At 39.7% G+C, this 11,391-nt stretch overlaps 1 protein-coding gene across 1 annotated transcript; it reads left to right on the forward strand.

Moving 5' to 3' along the window:
- Positions 1–425: 425 nt before the first annotated feature.
- Positions 426–11,080, forward strand: LOC104520747 (Golgi apparatus protein 1; the record flags this gene model as incomplete). The annotated part of the gene is made up of 13 exons (XM_010162531.2): positions 426–497; positions 1,204–1,317; positions 1,731–1,819; positions 2,666–2,783; positions 3,751–3,843; positions 4,352–4,489; positions 5,854–5,977; positions 6,319–6,461; positions 6,688–6,789; positions 7,431–7,538; positions 8,188–8,308; positions 10,219–10,325; positions 10,816–11,080. Coding segments are annotated over 13 exons (1,497 nt in total), but the record flags the coding sequence as incomplete, so codon positions are not given.
- Between the last annotated feature and the right edge of the window lie 311 nt (positions 11,081–11,391).

Raw genomic sequence — 11,391 nt, forward strand, 5'->3', positions numbered from 1 at the left:
TTAGTGGTGAACTTGGCAATGCTGGGTTTATTGTTGGACTAAGTGATCTAATGGTCTTTTCTAACCAAACTATTCTGTGATTCTATCATTAATCTTTAACTCCTGTCTAGGCATAAGGTGACTTCTAGTGCTGTAGCATTCAGTTCAGAGGAGGTTGGCTGAAATATCCAAGGACTGATTTTCTGTGGAGACCAGGCTCTTCCCTTCAAGCTAAGGCTTGCCTTGCATTTCCCACGTTACTGGCAAGAGTAAACCCTAGGATTTCCAGAACTGAAGGGCAAAGCTCTGGATTGCATCTTTCAAAACCTTGTAAACTGGGTTGAATTTAACTTTTTATCACAAGTTAATCACGGTTATCACAGGTTTTTTTTTTCCCAGAGACTTTTTTTCCTGTCCATTCACTGTGATAATGTAATATTTCCTGTTTTCTGCAGGACATTCAAATTGAAGCCTTGCTGATGAGAGCATGTGAGCCCATTATCCAGACGTTCTGTCATGTGAGTACTCCCTAATAGTGTGAATATCTCTGGGGGGAAGAAACACTGTGGGGGGGAAAAGGTTTTAGTATTAATTCTTAGTGTACTTGCTACACTTCAAAAGTGAAATCAGAGGTAAGCAGTTACAAAAGTCTCTAATTAAAAAAAACACCCTAAACCAAAAATTCTTTGTTCCATCTAATACTTCTGCTGTTTCTCAGAGCCTTAGCATAAAAGCTAGAGTTTGGAGATGAAAATTGCCCTGTAATTGGAAAAATCATTCTCCAGTGAGATAAAAAATAAACTTCTTTCCTTTCCCCTTGCCCACAAGCATTGTCTAGTCACTCCACTCTGCAGTTATTGCATTGCATTAATAATAATAATTAATAATACAGCATTGCTGTAATAACTTCTTACATTGTTCTAGGATTGAGTAGTTACGTAGCAGTGAAGGCACCTAACTGTGGTACTTCATGTAAGCATTGAATCTCTGCAGTACGTTCTCCTGAGTCTAAAGTGTGCATGTGCTCGAGATGATTCCTTTCTGGATTGTGTCTGTAAATACTTGCATGGTACAGCTCTCATATGATCTGTTAACAGTGAGTGTAAGCTCACAATAGAGTGGGACTGTAAATTCCATTATTTCCTAGTTACAGTGGGCTAAAGGAGCGTAAAAATAATGACTTGTAAGAGTAACTCATTTTTAAGCCTTTGATCTCTTCTTCAGGAGGTTGCAGATAACCAGATTGATTCTGGGGACCTGATGGAGTGTCTAATACAGAACAAACACCAGAAGGAAATGAATGAAAAATGTGCAATTGGAGTTACTCACTTCCAACTGGTAAGCAGAGCTTTTCTCCACTGTTGGTGGAAGCCTGTTCTGTTTGTTGAGGATGTTGACAGGAATTAGCTAATTATGAAACCTGTCCTTCTTTAAGATTGATTTCCCAGTATTTAAAGTGCTCTTGTGAATTCAGACAGTTGTACTTGCATGCCTGGTCATAAATGGTCACTTCTGGAGATTATTTATTTTCAGGTTCTCCTTCCTTCCTGGCATATGGTAGATAAGGTCCCAGCTTCTTCAGCAGTGCAGTGTTCCCCTTGCTTCCACGTTATTAATTTGTTGACAAAAGCATTTGCTGATTGTGTGATTCAACAAGTGTTCTCTTGGGCAGTACTTCTCATTTTTTTTTCCTCTAGGTGACCAAAGTTCTTTTTCTTTTGTTCCCCCCTCTCCTCATTTCTTTCTTGCAGGTTCAAATGAAAGATTTTAGATTCTCATACAAGTTTAAAATGGCTTGCAAGGAGGATGTGCTGAAACTTTGCCCCAACATCAAAAAAAAGTATGTAACACCTGATCAAACAGCAATCTAATGGTGTAAATATGTAATAGTTACAGGATATTTCATGATAGGACAGAAAATGCTGGACTTCATTTAAAGGCTGTTTTGTGTTTTCCCTTAGTGACTATGTTCTGCAGGTACTTAAGGTAGAGAGGCATTGCCTGCCTCTTTAAAATTACTTCTCTTAATTTTTCTTGATCTGAAAATAGCTAATGATTGCAGTCAGTGGACTTGTATGTCTCAGGATGTTTTATATCCTTTCTAGATTCATCATCTTCTAAGACGGAGGCTACCATTGTTCTACTTGCTGATCAGGGAAGGGAAAATATCCCCCTTGTTTTAGCTGGTTTATTCATTTCAGTATAAGGGGTTTTTTAATGGCTTATTGCAATGATGTAAGGCTAAATTACACACAAGGTCAATCCTGTTCATGGATGGCAAGACTGTTTGCATTTTATTATATAAATGCCCTTCCCATAATGCAAAATGATTGTTTGCAGTGCCATGGAGATACTCACCTTCATCTGTTCCTGAGATTAAGTAAAGGTTTTTCTAAAGTGCTCATCTGATTTAAGAGCAGAGATCTTGCTGGGCAGGGGTGTGGTGGGATTGTTAGTATCTTCCTGTCTGCTGATTTAGACTCCAATTAGACAGCATAAGAGTTAGGTTTTAATTGGGATGCAGTTACTCTACATAGAGCCGTACCCAGGCTACAAGTAAGCACAGATGCACAAGATGTTGTGTTTGAATTCTTGGGGTCAGTTTCTCTGATGTGGTGATCCAACACCAGTCTTGGCTGGTCTAAGTGAAGGGTATATGAGTAAAAAGTTGTTTTCTTTTCTGCAGGGTGGATGTGGTGATCTGTCTGAGCACAACTGTGCGCAATGATACTTTGCAGGATGCCAAGGAGCACAGGGTCTCTCTGAAGTGCCGCAAACAGCTGCGCGTTGAGGAGCTAGAGATGGTAAACATGCATGAAACTCTTAATCTACCTGTTCTTCTAGCAAGGTCTTTGAATTAAAGCTTCCTGGAAAAAAAGGAAGCTCATTTGTAAGATGTATCTAATTTATTTTTTCCACTCTTTTCACAACACGAGGCTCAATTGCCCATCACAGTGAAAATAATGGTTGTCTACTTTAAAGCCTTAAATATAGTCTCATAAAGGCTCAGGCAAGCTACATGGTCATTAGAATTTCAGCTAAAAGTGATTAGGTTTAGTGTTAGATAGCAATGTGCTACACATGCTGATGGCCTTAAAGTTTTCTAGGGGAGAATAAAAGCTTTGTTTTACAGACTGAGGAAACAAGCACAGATGAAGCAACTCAACTCCAGCTGCTCTAAGTTGCTCAGTGGATAAAGAAGAGTAGTATTTGTTGTGGTAGGCAAGGCCACCTCTCAGCTTCCTGCTGCATTTCTTGCAGCATTGAACTCTTAATATCTACTGGACAAAAACCTTGACTGTTAAAGCTTCACCTTAAGTAGGTTTGTAGCAGAAGATATGGCAGTTTTGACTTTGTATAGAAGAATTCAAATGCTGGGCATCTCTAGATCAGGAAACTACATTCACATGCTCCAGGTCATGCAATAGATGAGTGACTATTAATATGTTCTTTATGAAAAGATTTTAGCTATCTTGGACATTTGTGTGGATGCCCTTTTAGGAGGAGCAGTGGAAACAACTTTCCAGCTCTAAAATTAAGTTTAAACCCTTTCTTCAGTGTAAAAAGCCAAGTGATGTGCTGCATGGGTTTGCAGAGTTAATTTCCCACTGACACTGCTTCTCATGCCCAAGACCCTTAAATTCAAAGAAACTGACGTGCCTGTTGTTAGAGTTGCTGCTGTTTGAGTAGAAGGATCTAGTTAATAGATTAACACAGTAAAATAGTCTTGAGAGTCCTACTTAAAAGTTCATATTGTAATTTTTCCTTCAGACTGAGGATATCAGACTTGAACCAGAACTGTATGAGGCTTGTAAAAGTGACATCAAGAATTACTGCCAAAACGTACCCTATGGCAATGCTCAGGTAATGGATTGTATTAATAATTTACAATTTAATTTGTACTTTCGTTTCAGAAAACTTTTGAAGAACACTTTTGCCCCTGTAAGTGCAGTGTTAGATTTTCATTTTGATACCACTGAAATATTTTGTTAGTATTTGGGAGCATAGTATTTTTTTCTCCTGGTTCACAAGTATTAATATTGGGTGAATGCAATGCTGTGAGCAGTTCACTCCTCAGTTAATGCTGGTTTTAAGCTATTAGTAGCTGGTTACCACAAATGTTGCTGAAGTTTGCTTAGATGTAACATCTGCAAGATGAGGTTTAGTCTTTTGGGTAGGTCCAGGTGACTGAGCTTAAAGCAAGTCCTGGAAATCAGCATTGATAATAACTTTTTTTTATAAAAATCTAGATATTGGGAATTTAACAGCATAAATCAGGTAAAGACAGCCATTAGAGGAACCCATAGCTGTGCATTTTGAGCAGCATATGACAATCATATCCATAATGCTATGGTTTAATACTGTGTTGTAGATTATTGAATGCTTGAAAGAAATCAAGAAGCAGCTGAGTACCCGGTGCCACCAGAAGGTGTTTAAACTACAGGAGACAGAGATGATGGATCCAGAACTGGATTACACACTCATGAGAGTCTGCAAGCAGATGATCAAGGTAATGGTAGTGTGCTGATTCAAGAGGGTGAGCTTGGCTTATAAGAGCTCTATCAGTTTTGAGCTTCCCATAAAGGCTTGGTATAAGATTCCCATGTTGTTTCAGAAGTGTGATTGCTTTTTGCAGAGTAGTCAGTTTCTTAACTCTGAATCAAGCTGAGGTTTCTTCAGGGCTCTTCTCTTCAAATTTACTTCCTCCAAATATCTGATCAAAGCCTGTGCACTGCTGAATTTCTTCTCAGCTGCCAGCAGAATTGAGGAGAAAGTCTGTGCTCAGGCTTCTAATAGTTTTCATCCAATCAGTTTGGATTTGGGTTGACTTTCAAGAAAAGGTGAAGAAGTTATGATTACAGAGAGGAGTAACATCTTCAGTTCACTGCTGACCTGGTGCACACAGACTTTCATCAAATTGATAAAGCAGGTAAAATCATGCAAAACTTAAAATAGAAAAGCTGGCTTAAAGTGGTACCACGTGGAAAGCAGCAATAAACGTTAATACAAGTCATTCTTGTGCAGTAGCCAGAATTTCAAGCCCTGAAACATTAGTATGTGTAGTCTGGATGCAGTACCCTGAGTACACGCTGTGGCTCAACCAGAACATCTTGAGAATTTATTGCTCTTCAGTACAGATTCATGCTTTTTTAAAAAAAACAAAACAAACAAAAAAAACCAAAACAAAACCTGTAATCTCACCAGAATGGTGAGGAATAGAAAATGAGACAGTCTTACCTTACACCCACAGAATTAGTTTCTAACCAAAGAAATTAGTACCTTGCTCTGAGTTTTGGATAAACTGGTTCACTTTTAACTATCTAATTCAAGGCAAGAATAGACAAATTAATATCAGTGAGCTGTTCTCCGCTTTCTTGTTCTCTATGGTCTTACTTTGTCTTGAGTGTTACTAATGAAGTCTTTACCTGTTGCTTTGTCCAGCTGGCATTTCTGCAGAACAGCAGTATGTGTATAGGCTTAAAAGATTCCCTTTTTAGTTTCTAAAATAAAGGGGAGTGAAAGTAGTGTGGTACGAGACCTAATTTGGTTGATATTTCTTGCAAAGTGTGCTGTGACTTAAGAATAGAAAATAAAGGCAAATTTATTTTGATAACATAAGCTGGTGCCTAGAAGCCAGTCGAGACTGTACAGCTTAGTGCTCAGTCCCTAAGCAGAGATATTCATGCCCATAGTCAATTTAAAGAGTAGCACTGTTGGTTTTAATAAGAGTTGTTCAGGGTAGGGAGTGTGTCTATATACCTGTGAGTTGGGCAGGGGGTTGTTCTTTTCCCTTAATATAGTTGTGGAATTTTTTTTCAAGTGCTTAGTGATGAAACCTGGGGTTTTCTCATTTTTATATTTTTTTTTTTGTAGCGGTTTTGTCCAGAGGCAGACTCAAAAAATATGTTGCAGTGTTTGAAACAAAACAAGAACAGTGAAGTGATGGATCCTAAATGCAAGCAAATGATCACCAAGCGCCAGATTACACAGAACACAGGTATCCTCTTCTGAAATAAAATAAACTTACCTGCCTGAGCTGTTGAGTGGTCTGCATGGCCAAATGAATATTTGCTTTGTTTTATTCTCCTTCATGGTTGTCAGTGCACACACTGACTTCATTCAGTCGAGTTCTGGAGGCTCAGCATATGTTATTGGATCCACTTAATTGCTGAAGCTCTTAAATTCTGTTGTGAAAAAACATTATTTTTCCCCAAAATTAAATTTATTGGTGGTACAGCCTCATCCAGGAAATGTCTATCAAATATTTTTTGGAGTGTTATGTTCTGTAGTCTGAAGAGATGTGTACTCTACTGAAGTTCTGTCATCTTTCCCGGTTAGATTACCGCTTAAATCCAGTGCTTAGGAAGGCGTGCAAAGCAGACATACCAAAATTCTGCCAAAATATCCTGAATAGGGCCAAGGATGATACAGAGCTGGAAGGACAAGTCATCTCATGCCTGAAGTTGAAATATGCAGACCAGGTGAGTAGAGCTGGTGCATGCAAATAAGAAATTCTGCAGGATTGGGCTGAGCAACAGTTGTTGAATAACAAAGCAAACTTGGGCTTGTGGTGTGTGACAGGCTGTACATAAATGAGTTTTTATGCTCCTGTACAAGTGTTACAGAATACACAGGTGAAAATACAAGGTGATTGGTTTATGAAAATAAAGGTCGTTGAGTGGGTTAATGACTTTCTCCGCTTAATAGCGTCTCTCTCCAGACTGCGAGGACCAAATTCGAGTGATAATCCAGGAATCGGCTCTTGATTATCGGCTGGATCCCCAACTACAGATGCACTGTTCTGAAGAGGTAGGAGAAGTAGCTCAGCAGCTGCTTTTTCAGAATGAAAACTCCTTTCATGAAACAGATTCTGTTTCTTAAAGCATGAACTACCCTGATAATTAAAAGAAACAAAAGCTCCCTTTGAAGTGCTTCTAGCTGTTCTCTGCTTGTGAGTTTTGCTCATTGTGCAGGAACTGCAGTTTCCTATGCAGTGCCAATATAAAGTTAATTTTTTCACCTGGGATGTCATCAGTACTTGTGACTGGAAAAATACTGCTTTCCTGATAAAAAAAAAATGTGTGCTAGTTCTCTGGTTTTGTCAACTTTATCTGGAATACAGTCAGATTTTGAGCTTTCACTTTTGATAGCCAAATCAGCCATGTCTCACATATTACTTATTTCACATCTTAACATTATTTCTATGCCATTTTCCTCCCTGTTTTCCTCTCAGTACAGTGATACTGAATTCTTGCTGTTGGGTTTTGAAGGAGATTCATATTGCATGAGCCAGGCTGCATTTGGCTCTGAGGATTCGGGGGGGGGGAAGTATCTCATTAAGTGTTCTCCAGCTACGCCCTGTGATGAACTAATGTATCGAGAGATAAATGTGCTAAAAGCCAGAATCATTGTTGTGAACTACTTACGTTAAAATGCCTTTTTCAAAATAGATTTCCAGCTTGTGTGCAGAAGAAGCAGCAGCTCAGGAGCAGACTGGGCAGGTGGAAGAATGTCTGAAAGTGAATCTGCTGAAAATAAAAACTGAAATGTGCAAGAAGGTAAAGGAAATGAAGGTGCCCTGAAGGTGCACTGGAAGGCATCCTGTCCCTGCAGAAGTTGGTCGCTTTTCCAGATCACAGCCCAGGCTGTGTCCTAGCTAATATGAAACCAGAGCTCTGCAGGTTTCCTTACACATCTCAGTTCTGGCCTGCAACGATTCAATTCAGTTTCAATTTGCCAGTGAAGATTGTGCTGACAATGCCTCCTTTGCAAATGCAGGCTTCAGTCCTTTCTTGATTATGGTTGCCCAAGTTTCTTGTTACTAATCTCTTTTCTGTTGCTTTCTCCATTGCAGGCTTCCTGAGGGCTGGGTATGGCCTAGGCACTGGCTGTGATCAGGGGCTGTATGAGTTGCCCCTGTGACTGTGACACCTTATTTTAGTTCTAACTGAAGTAATGCTGGCATATTGACTTTGTATTTTAGATTAATACGGGTATTTTAATGACCACAGCTACAGTATCCCTTATAAACCAGGACATTTAATCCAGCCTAAACCAGCATTCGTAGCCTCATCCAGGAACAGTGGTGGTTTTTTCTCATAATCCTGGATTTAAAAAGATACTACACTTTTCAGAAGCATTGAGCAGTGTGAGTTTTACGTTCTGTCTTTTTTTTTTAAGATGTACTTGTAATTTCCCCCTTCCCAGGAAGTGCTCAACATGCTGAAAGAAAGCAAAGCAGATATATTTGTTGACCCAGTGCTCCACACAGCCTGTGCCCTAGACATCAAACACCACTGTGCTGCCATTCCACCAGGGAGAGGACGCCGTAAGTGCTCCTGCTTTACTCTATAACCTCTTGGTCCTGGGAGCCTTAATGCTGGTTAGAGAATGCAGCTTATCTTAACTACCAGATCTTTCCCCAGTCCTGTGTGGGTAATGAAGGAGAATGGCTGCAGAGGTAGTGGATGCCACTAGAAGATGGCTATCAAAAAGTCCTTCCTTGTGTCCAAGGTGGAACCAGTTCTTCAATCCTGATAAAGTATTCTTGCAGCCTTATCTGCAGATTTAATGAGTATATTTTATATTCCATCACTTGCAGCCTTGTCTATTCATTCTTGCAGCCTTATCTGCAGATTTAATGAATATATTTTATATTTCATCACTCATATGATTGCTGACAGTAGTCTGTGATACCAGATGTGTAACCCCTCCCCTCCTCAGTTAAATCCTGTTGAAAACGAGCTCTTAATACACATGGACTGAAGTACGTGGACTCATTTTTCAGAGAGGTTTATCTCCCACCCTTGTTTCAGCTTCACACAGGGTACAGCTCCCAAGCTTACTTATGACAGTGTTCTATCAGACTGCATCAAAAGCTTCCCTGGAACTAAGCTGCTGCTCTTACAGAAGCAAGTCAATTTGGCTTCACAAGATTCATTCTTAGCTAATCTTTCTTTATGTCAGTCTTTGTCCATAGTTGGCTGCTTTGTTTTCAGTATTTTTGACAGACAAAATTAAACTGAAGTCCTTTGATCCTCTTTTCTTCTCTGCTTAAATATACCAGGTTTTTCTTTTTCAGTATTACAGAAGGTAGGTAATCTTCACTACATTTTCCAAGTTCACATAGCAACTAAAAGCTTGGAGACTTTGAGCTGTTCCAAGTCCCCTGAGACTGAGTTCATCAAGTTCAGACCACTTGAAACATCATTTATTTAAGTATTTCCTAACCCATTCTTTTCCTGTTGGAGGTCAAGCTCTCGCACTTTGTTACTGCTGTTATATTAGCTAGCTGGATATCGCTGTTGGAGGAAAGCTAGTGGGGAAAAAAGTTCTGAACTTTCCCATCTTTCTGACATTATCTGGCATTAAAAATAGCAGCCAAGTATTTTCCTGTTCCTTGTCCTTCGTGCTGGTTATGGAATGCCTGTCTGAAATTCTGGATATCCTTTATTTATTCCTGTTTTGTCATAATTCTTTTGATGTGTGTTCTGGCGTGTTTGCTCTGAAGGTATGCACACGTCTGTAGCTTAGAGACAGATCTGCCTCTGAGTGTTTGAACTGACAATTGTGTTTACAAAGTCTGGAGTTAGTTTAAAGTTTGCTGTGAACAAAATAACTATTCACTGCAAAGCAGAAAGCATCCAATTAAGGATTATTCAAGTAAGGCAGTATAAAATACAAAATTTTATGTCAGTGTCTCCTATGAGCATTTAAAAGAGCTTACGAATTAGCCAAGGTGCTCTGTAGGCACCCAGAATGTTATGATCCCATTTCCTTTGCACAGGACTGCAAAAAGTTGGGAAGTTAAACCTTTCCAAAACACTTTGTTGATCAAAAGAAACTCCTAACAAGCCTAAGGAGATACACTGTGTTTTTTCCTGAGCTGAATTAGATTTTCATTCTCTCTAAAGGGTAGAGGCACGGAATTTAGAGTACAGCTCACTGAAGGGGGAAATTTAGAAGACTTTTTAAAATCACATTAATTACATCTTGGATAAGTACTGTAATTTCTTTTTGGAATTCCTTACTCCTCAAAGTGCCATATTAATCATGAATCTTAGAGGAATTACTAGCTTCAGGGGTACAACAGAGCTTCGTGTACAGTCTGTCAGGCTGAGTACCTGTTTAGAAAGCTGTGTACCCGTCAGCCTTAAGTAGAACTGAAGTGTCCCTTTCCGTAGCATGTTGTTGAAGCCACTGTTTCTCTTTTGTAACAGCATCTTCTCTGCATTACAGAAATGTCATGCTTAATGGAAGCTCTGGAAGATAAGCGTGTGAGGTTACAGCCTGAATGCAAGAAACGCCTTAATGATCGTATTGAAATGTGGAGCTATGCTGCAAAGGTGACTATATAAAGGATTTCAGTAAACTCCTTTCTTCTTCACTTTGGATCGTTATTTTGCAAGCTATTTATGGAAAAAAAAATTAACTGCAATTAAATTCTTGTCTTTGAAGTTTAGCATTTTGAGTTGGGTCCAGAAAAATGGAAATCGAGTCTCCTTTTTTGAACTTGTATATCTTATTCTCTCAGTGTGTGGGATGCATCCTCCACACCACAGGATTAAGCTGTCTTTTGTGCACGCAAGGCTTGGTGTCCTCTAGAGAAAGTCTGGGGCAATGAGATAGGGTCAGCAGACCCTCTTGTTAAAACTCTGTCTGCTGAGCAACAGTTCCTTCAGATAAATCATTGCAAGCCTGCTTGTTTGTGATTCAGACCAAGACTGATGATGGCAGGAAGCAGTAGTGGTACCAGAGACTAAATCTGATAAATATCAAGGCTGAGGGTTGCATGGAAAGCAAAGCTTGTCTCATTTATTCCCTTCTCACTTCCAGGTTGCCCCAGCAGAAGGCTTTTCTGACCTTGCCATGCAAGTTATGACCTCTCCGTCCAAGAATTACATACTGTCTGTGATCACGGTTGGCATCTGTGTACTCTTCCTCATCGGCCTGATGTGTGGACGCATCACCAAGCGGGTGACAAGAGAGCTCAAGGACAGGTAGAGCCTGGATTGCCTGCTGAAGAAATGCCTGCCTAGTGCCCGGTTTTGTACAGCCCTCCTCTGTATAGTCTACCCACCCCTTCTTGTGAGAGGAGAATTAAAAAAAAAAAAAAAAAAAAAAAAAAAATTAGAAGAGCAGCAGGTGTTGGCTCAGTTTTCCCATCCTGGATCTCATCCGCAGCATCTTCATCCTATGAAAGTTTGTGTGCAACATTGGCAGCCCAGCCAGCAGCTTTTGTTACCCCTTTGTTAGCAGACTCTCGTTTACCTGCCTGTAGACAAGTCTCTATTGTACTGTTGGAACTGCCTTCACTCTCCGAATCAGACTGATATGACCTGCAGCTCAAGCAGTTTTTAAGTAAATTTTTAAAGAAAGACATACCAACTATATGATTTAGGTAATGGTTCA

The sequence above is a fragment of the Antrostomus carolinensis genome, unplaced genomic scaffold (assembly GCF_000700745.2).
Source record: "Antrostomus carolinensis isolate BGI_N321 unplaced genomic scaffold, ASM70074v2 scaffold3372, whole genome shotgun sequence".
NCBI lineage: Eukaryota > Metazoa > Chordata > Aves > Caprimulgiformes > Caprimulgidae > Antrostomus > Antrostomus carolinensis.